At 45.2% G+C, this 20091-nt stretch overlaps 1 protein-coding gene across 2 annotated transcripts in view; it reads left to right on the forward strand.

Annotated features, from left to right (window-relative positions):
- The window catches only part of LOC112240915 (sushi, nidogen and EGF-like domain-containing protein 1), a 112173-nt gene that overhangs the window by 91510 nt on the left and 572 nt on the right, over nucleotides 1–20091 (forward strand). The window contains exons 16-24 of one of the 2 annotated variants that reach the window (XM_042322594.1): nucleotides 3094–3267; nucleotides 8457–8570; nucleotides 11060–11173; nucleotides 11561–11677; nucleotides 11849–11943; nucleotides 16487–16697; nucleotides 17081–17264; nucleotides 17884–17996; nucleotides 18559–19383. In XM_042322594.1, the coding sequence (XP_042178528.1) occupies nucleotides 3094–3267; nucleotides 8457–8570; nucleotides 11060–11173; nucleotides 11561–11677; nucleotides 11849–11943; nucleotides 16487–16697; nucleotides 17081–17264; nucleotides 17884–17996; nucleotides 18559–18866 (1430 nt within the window). In that variant the 3' untranslated portion in view covers nucleotides 18867–19383. Of the gene's footprint in view, nucleotides 1–3093; nucleotides 3268–8456; nucleotides 8571–11059; nucleotides 11174–11560; nucleotides 11678–11848; nucleotides 11944–16486; nucleotides 16698–17080; nucleotides 17265–17883; nucleotides 17997–18558; nucleotides 19384–20091 lie in introns of those variants that run through there. The other variant, XM_042322595.1, reaches the window with a different exon arrangement.

A 20091-nucleotide genomic window follows, 5' to 3' on the forward strand; every position in this document is an offset into this window, starting at 1 on the left:
ATTATAGTAGGTCACATCTCTGTTACTATGACTCTGCCATTATAGTAGGTCACATCTCTGTTACTATGACTCTGCCATTATAGTAGGTCACATCTCTGTTACTATGACTCTGCCATTATAGTAGGTCACATCTCTGTTACTATGACTCTGCCATTATAGTAGGTCACATCTCTGTTACTATGACTCTGTCATTATAGTAGGTCACATCTCTGTTACTATGACTCTGCCATTATAGTAGGTCACATCTCTGTTACTATGACTCTGTCATTATAGTAGGTCACATCTCTGTTACTATGACTCTGTCATTGCGGTAGGTCACATCTCTGTTACTATGACTCTGTCATTGAAGTAGGTCACATCTCTGTTACTATGACTCTGTCATTGAAGTAGGTCACATCTCTGTTACTATGACTCTGCCATTATAGTAGGTCACATCTCTGTTACTATGACTCTGCCATTATAGTAGGTCACATCTCTGTAACTATGACTCTGCCATTGTGGTGGAGGGTAGATCGTCCTCTTGTTTAGGTGTCAGTCGGTGATTGGTTGACCTTGCCACTGTTTCATTCTGAGAGTTCATTGTTGTTGTGGCTGTTGTTGTGTGTCTATGTTAGCTGTGGACTGTGTTGTAACTGTGTGTATATGTTAGCTGTGGACTGTGTTGTAACTGTGTGTATATGTTAGCTATGGACTGTGTTGTAACTGTGTGTCTATGTTAGCTGTGGACTGTGTTGTAACTGTGTGTATATGTTAGCTATGGACTGTGTTGTAACTGTGTGTCTATGTTAGCTGTGGACTGTGTTGTAACTGTGTGTCTATGTTAGCTGTGGACTGTGTTGTAACTGTGTGTCTATGTTAGCTGTGGACTGTGTTGTAACTGTGTGTCTATGTTAGCTGTGGACTGTGTTGTAACTGTGTGTCTATGTTAGCTGTGGACTGTGTTGTAACTGTGTGTCTATGTTAGCTGTGGACTGTGTTGTAACTGTGTGTCTATGTTAGCTGTGGACTGTGTTGTAACTGTGTGTCTATGTTAGCTGTGGACTGTGTTGTAACTGTGTGTCTATGTTAGCTGTGGACTGTGTTGTAACTGTGTGTCTATGTTAGCTGTGGTTTGTGTTGTAACTGTGTGTATATGTTAGCTGTGGACTGTGTTGTAACTGTGTGTCTATGTTAGCTGTGGACTGTGTTGTAACTGTGTGTCTATGTTAGCTGTGGACTGTGTTGTAACTGTGTGTATATGTTAGCTGTGGACTGTGTTGTAACTGTGTGTCTATGTTAGCTTTGGACTGTGTTGTAACTGTGTGTCTATGTTAGCTGTGGACTGTGTTGTAACTGTGTGTCTATGTTAGCTGTGGACTGTGTTGTAACTGTGTGTCTATGTTAGCTGTGGACTGTGTTGTAACTGTGTGTATATGTTAGCTGTGGACTGTGTTGTAACTGTGTGTCTATGTTAGCTGTGGACTGTGTTGTAACTGTGTGTCTATGTTAGCTGTGGACTGTGTTGTAACTGTGTGTCTATGTTAGCTGTGGACTGTGTTGTAACTGTGTGTCTATGTTAGCTGTGGACTGTGTTGTAACTGTGTGTCTATGTTAGCTGTGGACTGTGTTGTAACTGTGTGTCTATGTTAGCTGTGGACTGTGTTGTAACTGTGTGTCTATGTTAGCTGTGGACTGTGTTGTAACTGTGTGTCTATGTTAGCTGTGGACTGTGTTGTAACTGTGTGTCTATGTTAGCTGTGGACTGTGTTGTAACTGTGTGTCTATGTTAGCTGTGGACTGTGTTGTAACTGTGTGTCTATGTTAGCTGTGGACTGTGTTGTAACTGTGTGTATATGTTAGCTATGGACTGTGTTGTAACTGTGTGTCTATGTTAGCTGTGGACTGTGTTGTAACTGTGTGTCTATGTTAGCTGTGGACTGTGTTGTAACTGTGTCGTTGCTGTAACTGTGTCGTTGCTGTAACTGTGCTGTAACTGTGTCGTTGCTGTAACTGTGTTGTAACTGTGTCGTTGCTGTAACTGTGTTGTAACTGTGTCGTTGCTGTAACTGTGTCGTTGTTGTAACTGTGTCGTTGCTGTAACTGTGTTGTAACTGTGTCGTTGTTGTAACTGTGTCGTTGTTGTAACTGTGTCGTTGCTGTAACTGTGCTGTAACTGTGTCGTTGTTGTAACTGTGCTGTAACTGTGTTGTAACTGTGTCGTTGTTGTAACTGTGTCGTTGTTGTAACTGTGTCCCTGCTGTAACTCTGTCGTTGTTGTAACTGTGTCGTTGTTGTAACTGTGTCGTTGTTGTAACTGTGTCGTTGTTGTAACTGTGTCGTTGTTGTAACTGTGCTGTAACTGTGTCGTTGTTGTAACTGTGTCGTTGTTGTAACTGTGTCGTTGTTGTAACTGTGTCGTTGTTGTAACTGTGTCATTGTTGTAACTGTGCTGTAACTGTGTCGTTGTTGTAACTGTGCTGTAACTGTGTTGTAACTGTGTCGTTGTTGTAACTGTGTCGTTGTTGTAACTGTGCTGTAACTGTGTCGTTGTTGTAACTGTGTCGTTGTTGTAACTGTGTCGTTGTTGTAACTGTGTCATTGTTGTAACTGTGTCGTTGTTGTAACTGTGTCATTGCTGTAACTGTGCTGTAACTGTGTTGTAACTGTGTCGTTGTTGTAACTGTGCTGTAACTGTGCTGTAACTGTGTTGTAACTGTGTCGTTGTTGTAACTGTGTCGTTGTTGTAACTGTGCTGTAACTGTGTCGTTGTTGTAACTGTGTCATTGTTGTAACTGTGTCGTTGTTGTAACTGTGTCGTTGTTGTAACTGTGCTGTAACTGTGTCGTTGCTGTAACTGTGTCGTTGTTGTAACTGTGTCGTTGTTGTAACTGTGTCGTTGTTGTAACTGTGCTGTAACTGTGTCGTTGTTGTAACTGTGTCGTTGTTGTAACTGTGTCGTTGTTGTAACTGTGTCGTTGTTGTAACTGTGTCGTTGTTGTAACTGTGCTGTAACTGTGTCGTTGCTGTAACTGTGTCATTGTTGTAACTGTGCTGTAACTGTGTCGTTGCTGTAACTGTGCTGTAACTGTGCCGTTACGTCTCTATGTCTTCCAGAACTGGACTGTGGTCCCCCACTGCAGGTGAAGCATGCAGAGCTCCAGTTCTCCTCTACGTCGCCAGGCTCCATGGCGCTGTACGTGTGCAACCCAGGATACACCCCCATGCCCAGGGCCACCCAGAGCATCTGTGGGGGGCAGGGGGCCTGGAGCCAACCCCCTGTCTGCCAGGGTCTGTATGCAGTAACACACCACATGGCACGTCTGTCTGTCTGTCGGTCTGTCTGTCTGTCTGTCATGAATACTACTAACATAGTGGTCTGTCTGTCTGTCTGTCTGTCTGTCTGTCTGTCTGTCTGTCTGTGGTCTTCTGGGTTCTTCATTAGTCTTTACTGTAACTATTCGGGGGTTTCAGCCTCCAGAGTGTCTCAGTGGTCTAAGGCTCTGCATCTTAGTGCTAGCTGTGCCACTAGAGATCCTGGTTTGAGTCCAGGCTCTGGCGCAGCCGGCCGCGACTGGGAGACCCATGGGGCGGCGCACAATTGGCCCAAAGTCGTCCGGGTTAGGGGAGTGTTTGGCCGGCAGCGACTCCTGTGGCTGGCCGGGCGCAGTGCATGCTGACATGTCGCCAGGTGTACTGTGTTCCTTCCGACACATTGGTGCGGCTGGCTTCCGGGTTAAATGGGAATTGTGTCAAGAAGCAGTGCGGCTTGGTTGGGTTGTGTTTCAGAGGATGCACGGCTCTCGACTTTCGCCTCTCCCGAGTCCGTACCGGAGTTGCAGCATTGAGACAAGCCCAATTGGGGAGAAAATGGAGTAAAAACATATATATATATGTACATCTTTTTATATATTCGGGTGCTTATAAACAGTTACTTGGTGAGCTGAATGGGAAAGGCAGATATTGCATTGGCAGAGGAAGACAGTTTTAATTATGACAGTTTCGCTGTCAATCATATTTTAGAGGGAAATCTAAGCTGTGTCCCAAATACATCCTATTCCCTATATAGTGGACTACTTTATATACATAGATGGCGCCAACAGACATGGCAGCTCTACTTCTAGCTCCTAAGAAACTTTGCAGTATTTTGTTTTTTTTTGTGTATTATTTCTTACATTATTAGCCCAGAACGTTTTTTTGTGTTATTACATACAGCCGGGAAATAACTTTTGTATATCAGAGTGACGGTAACTCACCAGCATTACAACCAGGAATACTACTTTCCTGAATTGTATCCTTTGTTCGTACCCCCAAGGGCAGTTGAACTTATCCCAGAGGCTGCTCCAAGACGCTGCCAGTGGAGAAGAGGTATTCAGAGTAGACTTATAGTCCAGGAGGCAGGCACAACATCCATCGCTCCTGAGTATATTACTTGCAAATGTTCCGTCTCTGGATAATAAAGTAGACGAGCTCAGGCCGAGGATCTCCTTCCAGAGAGACATCAGGGACTGTAACATACTCTGTTTCACGGAATTATGGCTCTTTCCGGATATACTGTCCCTGTCCATACGGCCAGTTGTGTTCTCAGTACATCACGCAGACAGGAATAAAGAACTCTCCGGAAAAAGAAAGGCGGGGTGCATGTATCATGATTAACTACTCATGGTGTGATTGTAATAACATACAGAAACTCACGTCTTTTATTCACCTGAACTAGAATACCTCACAATCAAATGCCGACTGTATAACCTCCCGAGAGAATTCTCTTCTGTTATAGTCACAGTCGTGTATATTCCCCCTCAAGCCGATACCACGACGGCCCACAAGGAACTACACTGGACTTTTTCCAAACTGGAAACAACATATCCTGAGGCCGCATTAATTGTAGCTGGGTATTTTAACAAAGAAAATTTGAGGAAAATGCTCCCAAAGTTCTGTCAACACATTGACTGTAGTACTCGCTCAGCAAAAACACTAGATCACTGCTACTCACCTTTTCGACATGCCTTTTCAACACGCCTACAAGGCCCTCCCCTGCCCTCGAGATTAAGACTCCATTTTGCTCCTCCCTTCCTATAGGCAGAAACTCAAACAGGAAGTACCCATGCTAAGGTTTATTTAACGCTGGTCTGACCAATCGGAATCCATGCTTCAAGATTGTTTTGATTGTGCAGATTGGGATATGTTCTGGCTAGCCTCTGAGAATAATATTGACGTTTACACGGACCCAGTGACTGATGTTGGGATGTTGTTCCCATGGTGACTATTAAAACCAACCCAAACCAGAAACCGTGGATAGATGGCAGCATTCACGCAAAACTGAAAAAGCGAAATGCCGAATTTAATCATGACAAGGTGACTGGGAATGTGGATGAGTACAAACAGTGTAGTTATTCCCTCCGTAAGGCAAGAAAACAGGCTAAACGTCAGTACAGAGACAAAGTGGAGTGGCAAATCAACGGCACCATGAGACGTATGTGGCCGGGTCTACAGACAATCACTGATTACAAAGGGAAAACCAGCCATGTCGCGGACACCGACGTCTTGCTCCCAGACAAGCTAAACACCTTCTTTGCCGGTTTTGAGGATACCACAGTGCCACCAACGCGGCAAGCTCCCAAGAACTGTGGGCTCTCGTTCTCCGTGGCTAACGTGAGTAAGACATTTAAGTATGTTAACCCTCACAAGGCTGTTGGCCCAGCCGCGTCCTCAGAGCATGCGCAGACCAGCTGGCTGGAGTTTTTACGGACATATTCAATCTCTCCCTATCCCAGTCTGCTGTCCCCACTTGCTTCAAGATGTCCACCATTGTTCCTGTACCCAAAAAAGCAAAGGTAACTGAACTAAATGACTATCGCCCCGTACCACTCACTTCTGTCATCATCGTGCTTTGAGAGGCTAGTTAAGGATCATATCACCTCTACCTTACATGACACCCTAAACCAACTTAGTGTGCTTATCGCCCCAATAGATCCACAGACGATGCAATTGCCATCGCACTGCACACTGCCCTATCCCGTCGGCGTACACATCACTGACAATCTGAAATGGTCCACCCATACAAACAGTGTGGTGAAGAAGGAGCAACAGCGCCTCTAAGACCCTCACAAACTTTTACAGATGCACCATCGAGAGCATCCTGTTGGACTGTATCACCTCCTGGTACGGCAACTGCACCGCCCGCAACTGCAAGGCTCTCCCCAGGGTGGTACACATCCCTGGGGGCACACTACCTGCCCTCCAGGATACCAACAGCACCCGATGTCAAGGGAAGGCCAAAAAGATCATCAAGGACATCAAACACCCGAGCCACGGCCTGTTCACCCCATTATCAATCAGAAGGCGAGGTCAGTACAGGTGCCTCAAAGCTGGGACCTAGAGACTGAAGCTGTTTTTCAATCTCAAGGCCATCAGCCTGTTAAACAGCCATCACTAGCTGGCCACCATCCGGTTACTCAACCCTGCACCTTAGATGCTGCTGCCCTATATACATAAACATGGAATCACTGGTCACTCTAATAATGGAATCACTGGTCACTTTAATAATGGAATACTGGCCACTCTAATAATGGAACACTGGCCACTCTAATAATGGAACACTGGTCACTCTAATAATGGAACACTGGCCACTCTAATAATGGAACACTGGCCACTCTAATAATGGAACACTGGCCACTCTAATAATGGAACACTGGCCACTCTAATAATGGAACACTGGCCACTCTAATAATGGAATCACTGGTCACTCTAATAATGGAACACTGGCCACTCTAATAATGGAACACTGGTCACTCTAATAATGGAACACTGGCCACTCTAATAATGGAATCACTGGTCACTCTAATAATGGAACACTGGCCACTCTAATAATGGAACACTGGCCACTCTAATAATGGAACACTGGTCACTCTAATGATGGAACACTGGCCACTCTAATAATGGAACACTGGCCACTCTAATAATGGAACACTGGCCACTCTAATAATGGAACACTGGCCACTCTAATAATGGAACACTGGCCACTCTAATAATGGAACACTGGCCACTCTAATAATGGAACACTGGCCACTCTAATAATGGAACACTGGCCACTCTAATAATGGAACACTGGTCACTCTAATAATGGAACACCATTCACATTAATAATGTTTACATACTGCTTTACTCATCTCATATGTATATACTGTATTCTATTCACCTGTATTTTAGTCAATGCCACTCCAACATTGCTCGTCCTAATATTTATATATTTCTTAATTCCATTCTTTTACTTTTTTGATTTAGTAAAGTCCAATGGGCCCTGGTCAAAAGTAGTGCACTAAATAGGGAATAGGGCTCTGGTCTAAAGTAGTGCACTATATAGGGAATAGGGCTCTGGTCTAAAGTAGTGCACTATATAGAGAATAGGGTGCTATAGGGCTCTGGTCTAAAGTAGTGCACTATATAGGGAATAGTGTTCCATAGGGCTCTGGTCTAAAGTAGTGCACTATATAGGGAATAGGGTTCCATTTGAGACTCATTTCTTAATCTCACACAGGCCTGTTTGGTTTAGTGTTCTCAAATGTTTGTTTGTTTATGTAGAGATCAGCGAGTGTTTGCTTTAGTTTACTGACTGTATTGTCCCCATGGGGGAAATGTTGTTACAGAGTCATGTACACATTTAAAGTGGTGTTTAAATACAGAACAACATGACAATACAACTTTCAGAACAGTTACATACTATGTATTCCTCTACAATCTCTATGTTCTGACCTCTGATACACGTTGCAGAGGCCACTTTAATTATGTAATCATTATTAGTTTGTCCCAGCCCTGTCTGAACGGAGGAACATGTAGGAACAGGATGGCAGCCTACCTGTGTGAGTGTAGTTTCAGTAGAAACCGCTGTCAGACAAGTAGATTTCACCTGTATACTGCTTCTGTACCTACAGGTTTAACGTCTATAGTACTTCTGTACCTACAGGTTTCACCTCTATACTACTTCTGTACCTACAGGTTTCACCTCTGTACTACTTCTGTACCTACAGGTTTCACCTCCATACTATTTCTGTACCTACAGGTTTACTGCAGGTAGACTACATCTCTCAAAGCTGATAGTCAGCATTACACGTGCCCTGTATGTTCCATTAAACATGTGTCTGTCTGTCTGCCTGTCTGTCTGTCTGTCTGTCTGTCTGTCTGTCTGTCTGTCTGTCTGTCTGTCTGTCGGGGAGGAATCAGTTAAATGTAATCCGATTACAAAAAAAAACTAACTTTAATCAGTTACGTTACCTCTTAAGAGGAAAGTAATCAGATTACATTACTGACTATGGGGGTAATCCAAAAGTGATGTTACTGTTATTTTTGGACAGGTTAACCAGCAGCTGTAACCGATTACATTTAGACAGTAACCTACCCAACCCTGTGTGTGTGTCTGTGCATGCTTGCGTAGGTGTGCATACGTGTGTATGTTCATAAGTGTGTGCGTGTTTTCCTCTCAGATATGGATGAGTGTCTGTCAGGGCCTTGTAAACACGGAGGAACATGTGAGGACCAGCCAGGTTCCTACTACTGCCATTGCCAACACGGCTTCAAAGGACAAGACTGTGAGATAGGTACAACGTTCACTCTGTCTAGGGGCCATATGTATCATGTATCCCTCCAGCTGTATTCCAGTTGTATCCCTCCAGCTGTATCCCTCTAGCTGTTTTCCAGTTGTATCCCTCCAGCTGTATTCCAGCTGTATCCCTCCAGCTGTACCCCTCCAGGTGTATTCCAGTTGTATCCCTCCAGTTGTATCCCTCCAGTTGTATCCCTCCAGTTGTATCCCTCCAGTTGTATCCCTCCAGTGTGTATCCTCCAGTTCCAGTTGTATCACTCCAGTTGTATCCCTCCAGTTGTATCCCTCCAGTTGTATCCCTCCAGCTGTATTCTAGTTGTATCCCTCCAGTTGTATCCCTCCAGTTGTATTCCAGTTGTATCCCTCCAGCTGTATCCATCCAGCTGTATTCCAGTTGTATCCCTCCAGTTGTATCCCTCCAGTTGTATCCCTCCAGTTGTATCCCTCCAGTTGTATCCCTCCAGTTGTATCCCTCCAGCTGTATCCCTCCAGCTGTATCCCTCCAGCTGTATCCCTCCAGTTGTATCCCTCCAGTTGTATCCCTCCAGCTGTATTCCAGTTGTATCCCTCCAGTTGTATCCCTCCAGTTGTATCCCTCCAGTTGTATCCCTCCAGCTGTATCCCTCCAGCTGTATTCCAGTTGTATCCCTCCAGTTGTATCCCTCCAGCTGTATTCCAGTTGTATCCCTCCAGCTGTATTCCTGTTGTATCCCTCCAGTTGTATCCCTCCAGTTGTATCCCTCCAGTTGTATTCCAGTTGTATCCCTCCAGTTGTATCCCTCCAGTTGTATTCCAGCTGTATCCCTCCAGTTGTAACCCTCCAGTTGTATTCCAGTTGTATCCTTCCAGTTGTATCCCTCCAGCTGTATTCCAGTTGTATCCCTCCAGTTGTATCCCTCCAGTTGTATCCCTCCAGCTGTATTCCAGTTGTATCCCTCCAGTTCTATCCCTCCAGTTGTATCCCTCCAGTTGTATCCCTCCAGCTGTATTCCAGTTGTATCCCTCCAGTTGTATCCCTCCAGTTGTATCCCTCCAGTTGTATCCCTCCAGTTGTATTCCAGTTGTATCCCTCCAGTTGTATCCCTCCAGCTGTATTCCAGTTGTATCCCTCCAGCTGTATTCTAGTTGTATCCCTCCAGTTGTATACCTCCAGCTGTATTCCAGTTGTATCCCTCCAGTTCTATCCCTCCAGTTGTATCCCTCCAATTGTATTCCAGTTGTATGCCTCCAGTTGTATCCCTCCAGTTGTATTCCAGTTGTATCCCCAGCTGCCAGTTGTATCCCTCCAGTGGTATCCCTCCAGTTGTATCCCTCCAGCTGTATCCCTCCAGCTGTATCCCTCCAGTTGTATCCCTCCAGCTGTATCCCTCCAGCTGTATTCCAGTTGTATCCCTCCAGTTGTATCCCTCCAGTTGTATCCCTCCAGCTGTATTCCAGTTGTATCCCTCCAGTTGTATCCCTCCAGCTGTATCCCTCCAGCTGTATTCCAGCTGTATCCCTCCAGCTGTATTCCAGTTGTATCCCTCCAGCTGTATTCCTGTTGTATCCCTCCAGCTGTATTCCTGTTGTATCCCTCCAGCTGTATTCCAGCTGTATTCCTCCAGTTGTATCCCTCCAGCTGTATTCCAGTTGTATCCCTCCAGTTGTATCCCTCCAGCTGTATCCCTCCAGTTGTATCCCTCCAGTTGTATCCCTCCAGCTGTATTCCAGCTGTATCCCTCCAGCTGTATTCCAGTTGTATCCCTCCAGCTGTATTCCAGCTGTATCCCTCCAGCTGTATCCCTCCAGCTGTATTCCAGCTGTATCCCTCCAGCTGTATCCCTCCAGCTGTATCCTCCAGTTGTATCCCTCCAGCTGTATTCCAGTTGTATCCCTGTATTCCAGCTGTATTCCAGCTCCTCCAGCTGTATCCCTCCAGCTGTTTCCCTCCAGCTGTATTCCAGTTGTATCCCTCCAGCTGTATTCCAGTTGTATCCCTCCAGCTGTATTCCAGTTGTATCCCTCCAGTTGTATCCCTCCAGCTGTATTCCAGCTGTATCCCCCTCCAGCTGTATTCCAGTTGTATCCAGCTGTATTCCAGTTGTATCCCTCCAGCTGTATTCCAGTTGTATCCCTCCAGCTGTTTTCCCTCCAGCTGTATCCCTCCAGCTGTTTCCAGCTCCAGCTGTATTCCAGTTGTATCCCTCCAGCTGTATTCCAGTTGTATCCCTCCAGCTGTATTCCAGTTGTATCCCTCCAGTTGTATCCCTCCAGCTGTATTCCAGCTGTTTCCCTCCAGCTGTATTCCAGTTGTATCCCTCCAGCTGTTTCCCTCCAGCTGTATTCCAGCTGTATCCCTCCAGCTGTTTTCCCTCCAGCTGTATTCCAGCTGTATCCCTCCAGCTGTTTCCCTCCAGCTGTATTCCAGTTGTATTCCTCCAGCTGTTTCCCTCCAGCTGTATTCCATTTGTATCCTTCCTGTCTCTGAGTGTGTTGTGTCTCCAGAGCAGGACAGATGTGAGTCCAGCCCCTGTTTGAATGGCGGTGTGTGTCGGGGCTCCAGGAACAACTACCTGTGTGTGTGTAAAGAAGGGTTCTTGGGAGACCGCTGCCAGTCATGTGAGTAGAGCTATACCGGTCGAGTCTGAAATGGCACCCTATTCCCTCTATAGTGCACTACTTTTGACCAGGGCCCTATGTAGGGAATAGGGTGCCATTCAGTGGCGGCTGCTGAGGGGAGGACGGCTCATAATAATGGCTGGGACGGAGTGAATGGAACGGCGTCAAACACATGGAAACCATGGAAACCATGGAAACCAGGTGTTCCATGTATTTGATACCATTCCACCTATTCTGCTCCAGCCATTACCACGAGCTCGTCCTCCCCAATTATGGTGCCACCAACCTCCTGTGGTGCCATTTTGGATGCAGTCTCTTCTACTGTGGTGGTGGTGGTGGTAACAGAATAGCACATCATGGTGACAGATGGTCTCTGACTCCCCCTAGTGGAGAATCCCTGTGTACTGCAGCCGTGTGGGAACAGAGGCCTCTGCCAGAGCGACAGGAAAGGGAACTACAGCTGTACTTGCAAAGTGGGTCACACAGGCAAGGACTGTGAGAGAGGTGAGAGTCAATCACGTTCAGCTATCCTAACGACTATCAATTATCTTATTGGGGTATCATTCAAGAAATAAATAAATTAAAATTAAATTCAAATAAATGTATCAATTAATCAATACCAAGTCTATTCTTTGTGGTAGAAATAACCAATGCTATTTTTATCACTGTTCCCAGACCTGTTGCCTCCCTCTGGTCTGCATGTACTACGGGTGGAGGAGGATGAGGTGGAGCTGCGCTGGGACCTGCCGGACCCCTCCTCTCAGAGCCTGGTCAGTTTAATTCATACATTTTTTTATTTAACCCATTGTGGTCAGAAGACCTCTTTCACAAGAGGGGTATATTACACAGCTAGATCAATGAGTTAGACAGATTACCTTGCCAAACAATTCATTACACCATCGCCCATTTCATGGTGCTTATCTTTAGCAACAACAACAACAACAACAACAACAACAACAACAACAACAACAAAAGTCAGCTGACTCATTGATCCTTATTTGTAGTAACCCTCAGAGGCTCTGGTCTAAAGTAGTGCACTATATAGGGAATAGGGTGTTAGGGCTCTGGTCTAAAGTAGTGCACTATATAGGGAATAGGGTGTTAGGGCTCTGGTCTAAAGTAGTACACTATATAGGGAATAGGGTGTTAGGGCTCTGGTCTAAAGTAGTGCACTATATAGGGAATAGGGTGTTATGGCTCTGGTCATGAGTAGTGCACTATATAGGGAATAGGGTGTTAGGGCTCTGGTCATGAAAGTAGTGCACTATATAGGGAATAGGGTGTTAGGGCTCTGGTCATGAGTAGTGCACTATATAGGGAATAGGGTGTTAGGGCTCTGGTCATGAGTAGTGCACTATATAGGGAATAGGGTGTTAGGGCTCTTGTCTTAGTGCTAAAGTAGTGCACTATAGAGGGAATAGGGTGTTAGGGCTCTGGTCATGAGTAGTGCACTATATAGGGAATAGGGTGTTAGGGCTCTGGTCATGAGTAGTGCACTATATAGGGAATAGGGTGTTAGGGCTCTGGTCATGAGTAGTGCACTATATAGGGAATAGGGTGTTAGGGCTCTGGTCATCACTATATAGGGAATAGGGTGTTAGGGCTCTTGTCTAAAGTAGTGCACTATAGAGGGAATAGGGTGTTAGGGCTCTGGTCATGAGTAGTGCACTATATAGGGAATAGGGTGTTAGGGCTCTGGTCATGAGTAGTGCACTATATAGGGAATAGGGTGTTAGGGCTCTTGTCTAAAGTAGTGCACTATAGAGGGAATAGGGTGTTAGGGCTCTGGTCATGAGTAGTGCACTATATAGGGAATAGGGTGTTAGGGCTCTGGTCATGAGTAGTGCACTATATAGGGAATAGGGTGTTAGGGCTCTGGTCTAAAGTAGTGCACTATAGAGGGAATAGGGTGTTATGGCTCTGGTCATGAGTAGTGCACTATATAGGCAATAGGGTGTTAAGGCTCTGGTCATGAGTAGTGCACTATATAGGGAATAGGGTGTTAGGGCTCTGGTCATGAGTAGTGCACTATATAGGCAAAAGGGTGTTAGGGCTCTTGTCTAAAGTAGTGCACTATATAGGCAATAGGGTGTTAGGGCTCTGGTCATGAGTAGTGCACTATATAGGGAATAGGGTGTTAGGGCTCTTGTCTAAAGTAGTGCACTATAGAGGGAATAGGGTGTTAGGGCTCTGGTCATGAGTAGTGCACTATATAGGGAATAGGGTGTTAGGGCTCTGGTCATGAGTAGTGCACTATATAGGCAAAAGGGTGTTAGGGCTCTTGTCTAAAGTAGTGCACTATATAGGCAATAGGGTGTTAGGGCTCTGGTCTAAAGTAGTGCACTATATAGGGAATAGGGTGTTAGGGCTCTGGTCTAAAGTAGTGCACTATATAGGCAATAGGGTGTTAGGGCTCTGGTCTAAAGTAGTGCACTATATAGGGAATAGGGTGTTAGGGCTCTGGTCTAAAGTAATGCACTATATAGGGAATAGGGTGTTAGGGCTCTGGTCTAAAGTAGTGCACTATATAGGGAATAGGGTGCCATAGGGCTCTGGTCATAAGTAGTGCACTATATAGGGAATAGGGTGCCATAGGGCTCTGGTCATAAGTAGTGCACTATATAGGGAATAGGGTGTTAGGGCTCTGGTCTAAAGTAGTGCACTATATAGGCAATAGGGTGTTAGGGCTCTGGTCTCTAAAGTAGTGCACTATATAGGGAATAGGGTGTTAGGGCTCTGGGGCTCTAAAGTAGTGCACTATATAGGGAATAGGGTGTTAGGGCTCTGGTCTAAAGTAGTGCACTATATAGGGAATAGGGTGTTAGGGCTCTGGTCTAAAGTAGTGCACTATATAGGGAATAGGGTGTGTAGGCCTGGTCTGGTCACTATAAGTAGGCAATATAGGGAATAGGGTGCCATAGGGCTCTGGTCATAAGTAGTGCACTATATAGGGAATAGGGTGTTAGGGCTCTGGTCTAAAGTAGTGCACTATATAGGGAATAGGGTGTTAGTCCTCTGGTCTAAACTAGTGCACTATATAGGGAATAGGGTGTTAGGGCTCTGGTCTAAAGTAGTGCACTATATAGGCAATAGGGTGTTAGGGCTCTGGTCTAAAGTAATGCACTATATAGGGAATAGGGTGTTAGGGCTCTGGTCTAAAGTAGTGCACTATATAGGCAATAGGGTGTTAGGGCTCTGGTCTAAAGTAATGCACTATATAGGGAATAGGGTGTTAGGGCTCTGGTCTAAAGTAGTGCACTATGTAGGGAATAGGGTGTTAGGGCTCTGGTCTAAAGTAGTGCACTATATAGGGAATAGGGTGCCATAGGGCTCTGGTCATAAGTAGTGCACTATATAGGCAATAGGGTGTTAGGGCTCTGGTCTAAAGTAGTGCACTATATAGGGAATAGGGTGTTAGGGCTCTGGTCTAAAGTAGTGCACTATATAGGGAATAGGGTGTTAGGCCTCTGGTCTAAAGTAGTGCACTATATAGGGAATAGGGTGTTAGGGCTCTGGTCTAAAGTAGTGCACTATATAGGCAATAGGGTGTTAGGTCTCTGGTCTAAAGTAATGCACTATATAGGGAATAGGGTGTTAGGGCTCTGGTCTAAAGTAGTGCACTATATAGGGAATAGGGTGCCATAGGGCTCTGGTCATAAGTAGTGCACTATATAGGGAATAGGGTGTTAGGGCTCTGGTCTAAAGTAGTGCACTATATAGGGAATAGGGTGTTAGGGCTCTGGTCTAAAGTAGCACTATATAGGCAATAGGGTGTTAGGGCTCTGGTCTAAAGTAGTATATAGGCAATAGGGTGTTAGGGCTCTGGTCTAAAGTAGTGCATTATATAGGGAATAGGGTGTTAGGGCTCTGGTCTAAAGTAGTGCACTATATAGGGAATAGGGTGTTAGGGCTCTGGTCTAAAGTAGTGCACTATATAGGCAATAGGGTGTTAGGGCTCTGGTCTAAAGTAATGCACTATTTAGGGAATAGGGTGTTAGGGCTCTGGTCTAAAGTAATGCACTATATAGGGAATAGGGTGTTAGGGCTCTGGTCTAAAGTAGTGCACTATATAGGCAATAGGGTGTTAGGGCTCTGGTCTAAAGTAATGCACTATATAGGGAATAGGGTGTTAGGGCTCTGGTCATAAGTAGTGCACTATATAGGGAATAGGGTGTTAGGGCTCTGGTCTAAAGTAGTGCACTATATAGGGAATAGGGTGTTAGGTCTCTGGTCTAAAGTAGTGCACTATATAGGGAATAGGGTGTTAGGGCTCTGGTCTAAAGTAGTGCACTATATAGGGAATAGGGTACCATAGGGCTCTGGTCATAAGTAGTGCACTATATAGGGAATAGGGTGTTAGGGCTCTGGTCATAAGTAGTGCACTATATAGGGAATAGGGTGTTAGGGCTCTGGTCTAAAGTAGTGCACTATATAGGGAATAGGGTGTTAGGGCTCTGGTCTAAAGTAGTGCACTATATAGGCAATAGGGTGTTAGGGCTCTGGTCTAAAGTAGTGCACTATATAGGGAATAGGGTGTTAGGGCTCTGGTCTAAAGTAGTGCACTATATAGGGAATAGGGTGTTAGGGCTCTGGTCTAAAGTAGTGCACTATATAGGGAATAGGGTGTTAGGGCTCTGGTCATAAGTAGTGCACTATATAGGGAATAGGGTGTTAGGGCTCTGGTCTAAAGTAGTGCACTATATAGGGAATAGGGTGTTAGGCCTCTGGTCATAAGTAGTGCACTATATATATAGGGAATATGGTGCCATCAAGTAAGCACCCTGAAACCTTGAACACTTGTTCATGGGGCTTGCACCTCCATCACTCTGTCGCGTCGATGCCATAGTTACTGCATCACCATGCTACAGATACCGCAGCATATTGACGTCTTTCTGAAATGGGGGCTAATGACTGTTTCATCGCAATTAGACTATAGTGGCCTGGAAATATTATGATATTGTTAAAGTAGACAAATGAGTAGAAAATAACGTTGTTATCATTATGTTGTCGTCAAGTTTTTCTTTAGAGCGATGGCAATGTTGTCGTGAGCTACCAACGTTTTTCAGAAATAGCTAGCAATGCTAACGTTAGCGAGCTAAAATGTCGGTGCTCTCCCCTCACTCTTAGATAGTGGGGACAGAGGCCTCTACTGCCTCGAAAGCCAACCTGGCGATATTTGAAACTTGTAATCGTGTTTTCAAGCCACAGTAATGCACTTCAGACGAAATGTTCATTAGCACATATTGAGACTGCATTGTGTAGAAATCTCTGCTGGGCTTCAGTCCTAAAACAAACATGCAACCCCATGGATAGGTCAGTGGCTTCGCTGTGACCTACGCCCCTCTGGATCTCCCGGGCCGTGGCAGTGGAACCAGGAAGACTGACTTCCTGGACAAGAAGCAGTCCACCTATCAGCTGCAGGGCCTGGTGCCTGGCCTGCTGTACAACATCTCTACGTTCTCAGTGAAACGAAACACCAACAGCAACGATATCAGCCAGCCAGCCATTGCTCTCATACGCACCAGTGAGTGGACTGTGAATGCTTCAGTACAGTGACGATCTCACTGTTTTGTGTGTGTGTATGTGTGTGTGTGTGTGTGTGTGTGTGTGTGTGTGTGTGTGTGTGTGTGTGTGTGTGTGTGTGTGCATTAACTGACCTGTGAGTACAGTAACTGACCTGTGAGTACAGTAACTGACCTGTGTGTGTATGTGTGTGTATGTGTGTTTTAAAAAAAATAAAAAATAAAACAAATTCCCCTTTATTTAACCAGGTAGGCTAGTTGAGAACAAGTTCTCACTTACAACTGCGACCTGGCCAAGATAAAGCATAGCAGTGTGAACAGACAACACAGAGTTACACATATGTGTGTGTGTATACTGACCTGTGTATCTCTCTCTGTGTGTCAGGGCCACGGCGGGTGGACCAGCTGCAGGTAGTCAACGTATCGTCCTCCCAGGTGTGGCTGAGGTGGCTGGTTCAGGCTGCTCGTCATGCTACCGTCAGCCAGGTGCGCCTTTCCCTGGTCTCCTGGGACGGTAGTGGAGTTGCCACCGCTCTGCTCAACACCAGCACAATGGAATATGCCTTCAGGTTCTGCTCCATTCAACATTATTGTCACTAGTTTGGCAGTAGATTTGAGTGATTCTCAAAGTACTTAGTCTATCCACAGGGGTACTTGGAAAGACTCGTGAGATCATAGGCCTACTGGTCTAATGCCCATGAAGAGGTAGTCTGGGCAGAGCATGATGTATTTGGAGGTAGTGACCAAACAAAAAGTTGAAAAACCACTGACTTACAGCCTGCAATACTGATTATGTCCACTGGGTGCCACTGTATCACTATCACTTAATATTACTTTCTATGCCATTGGTTCTCAACCTTTTTCAGTTACTGTACAACCAATTGAATTTTGCTCTGCCCGGAGTAAACCCTGAAGTAACCTCTCATGTGCATTTTACCAGTAAACCTATGGTCTCATGAGTCTTCTCCAGTACCCCCTGTGGGTAGGCCCAATACCCCCAGGATACCCTTTGTTGGGAACCGCTGTTCTAGGGCACTGTCTGCACTGCAATACACATTTCATCCAGTAGATGGCGTTGTGAAGCCACCGCTGATAAACATCCATAGACCAGAGCAGAATAGTTTGTTTTTTTGTCATGTTGCATGACTGGCATTTCTGTCTGTGTGTTTCTGTGTGTCTCCCCTTCAGCTCTCTGCTCCCTGGTCAGATGTACACGGTGGACGTTCTAACTCAGAGTGGTATCAGACCAGACGAGTCGCCCTCCACCAGCCACTCTGCTGGACCGCTGCAAGTCTGGACCAGTATGTCATCACATGTCTCATACATTAATCAATCAATCAGTCAATCAATCCAAACATGTATTTTATAAAGCCCTTTTTTTTCAATCAACAATTTACAGATAACCAGCCATAAGCAATACAGAAGCAGAAACTCAATGAACCTCAGGAATTCGCTATGCATTTGTTAAGCATCTGGAAACTTCCCCATGCTGCACTGGCAGGATCAGGATTAACTGGGGCGGCAGGGTGGCCTAGTGGTTAGAGTGGAGGGGCGGCAGGGTGGCCTAGTGGTTAGAGTGGAGGGGCGGCAGGGTGGCCTAGTGGTTAGAGTGGAGGGGCGGCAGGGTGGCCTAGTGGTTAGAGTGGAGGGGCGGCAGGGTGGCCTAGTGGTTAGAGTGGAGGGGCGGCAGGGTGGCCTAGTGGTTAGAGTGGAGGGGCGGCAGGGTGGCCTAGTGGTTAGAGTAACCGGAAGGTTGCAAGTTCAAACCCCTGAGCTGACAAGGTACAAAATCTGTCGTTCTGCCAGGATCAGGATCAACTGTCAGGATCAGGATCAACTGTCACGATCAGGATCAACTGTCAGGATCAGGATCAACTGTCAGGATCAGGATTAACTGTCAAGATCAGGATCAACTGTCACGATCAGGATCAACTGTCACGATCAGGATCAACTGTCACGATCAGGATCAACTGTCACGATCAGGATCAACTGTCACGATCAGGATCAACTGTCAGGATCAACTGTCACGATCAGGATCAACTGTCAGGATCAACTGTCAAGATCAGGATCAACTGTCACGATCAGGATCAACTGTCACGATCAGGATCAACTGTCACGTCGTGCCATTGTATAGAACGTTCTCGGGCCGCCTTCTATCGCCAGCGCCGTAGTAGGGCCCTAAAGGGGTGATAAGCCCAGTCATTCTGGACTGAGGCGAACTACTGTTTAGTCTAAATTACACTATAGTGCCTGGAAATACAATAACATTCAAAAGTAGTCAAATATTTAGTAGGATACAACTTTGCAAGTATTATCATATCGTCCAATTTACTTTACATCAAAAGGTTTTCCACTTTTGATGAAATCTTCATTAGTGCTCCTTGACGATGCATTGAGTAGAATGCTCCATAATGCTCCATAATGCTCCATAATGAACGTTCAAAACAATATTGTGACTGAACATGCAACCTACGAATAGAATCGTGAGAATCGCAATCCATATTATATCGGCACCTACGTAGGGTGATAATATCATATACAGTGAGGTCCCTGGCAGTAACCCGCCCTGAGGAATTCACTACGCATTTGTTAATAAAGCCTCTTAAGGATTGGACCCTTTTTCCAATTTTCGCCTAAAATAACATACTCAAATCTAACTTCCTGTAGCTCAGGACCTAAAATGACATACTCAAATCTAACTGCCTGTAGCTCTGGACCTAAAATGACATACCCAAATCTAACTGCCTGTAGCTCAGGACCTAAAATAACATACCCAAATCTAACTGCCTGCAGCTCAGGACCTAAAATGACATACTCAAATCTAACTGTCTGTAGCTCAGGACCTGAAGCAAGGATATGCATATTTCTGATACCATTTGAAAGGAAACACTTTGAAGTTCGTGGGAATGGGAAACTAATGTAGGAGGACATAACACATTAGATCTGGTAGAAGAAAATACAACCTCATGCTAATCGCATTAGCCTACATTAGCTCAAACGTCCCGCAGGAGCCCCACCGATCCTGAAGATGTTTTTAAAAAGGCAATGAAAATGTCTAAAATTAAACAAAACACTTTTGGCTATTTAAAGAACTGGTTGTAGATTATTAAATAATAATAATGAATAAACAATTTATAATAAATATACGAAAAATAAATAAATAAAAGGTAGAAAATTGCATCAAACTTGAATAGCGATTTGGCCACATCAACGTTCTGCTCATCTTTGTCCACTACAATGTTAAAACTTGTCCTTCGAGGACGTTCCCCTTGTCGTCTTCCTTTCACTGTCCTCTTTCTCCTCTAACTTTCCTTTTTACTTCTATGAAAAAGGCCAAGGCTTCCTCTCTCTCTCTCTCTCTCTCTCTCTCTCTCTCTCTCTCTCTCTCTCTCTCTC

Source organism: Oncorhynchus tshawytscha, linkage group LG05 (genome assembly GCF_018296145.1).
Source record: "Oncorhynchus tshawytscha isolate Ot180627B linkage group LG05, Otsh_v2.0, whole genome shotgun sequence".
Lineage (NCBI taxonomy): Eukaryota > Metazoa > Chordata > Actinopteri > Salmoniformes > Salmonidae > Oncorhynchus > Oncorhynchus tshawytscha.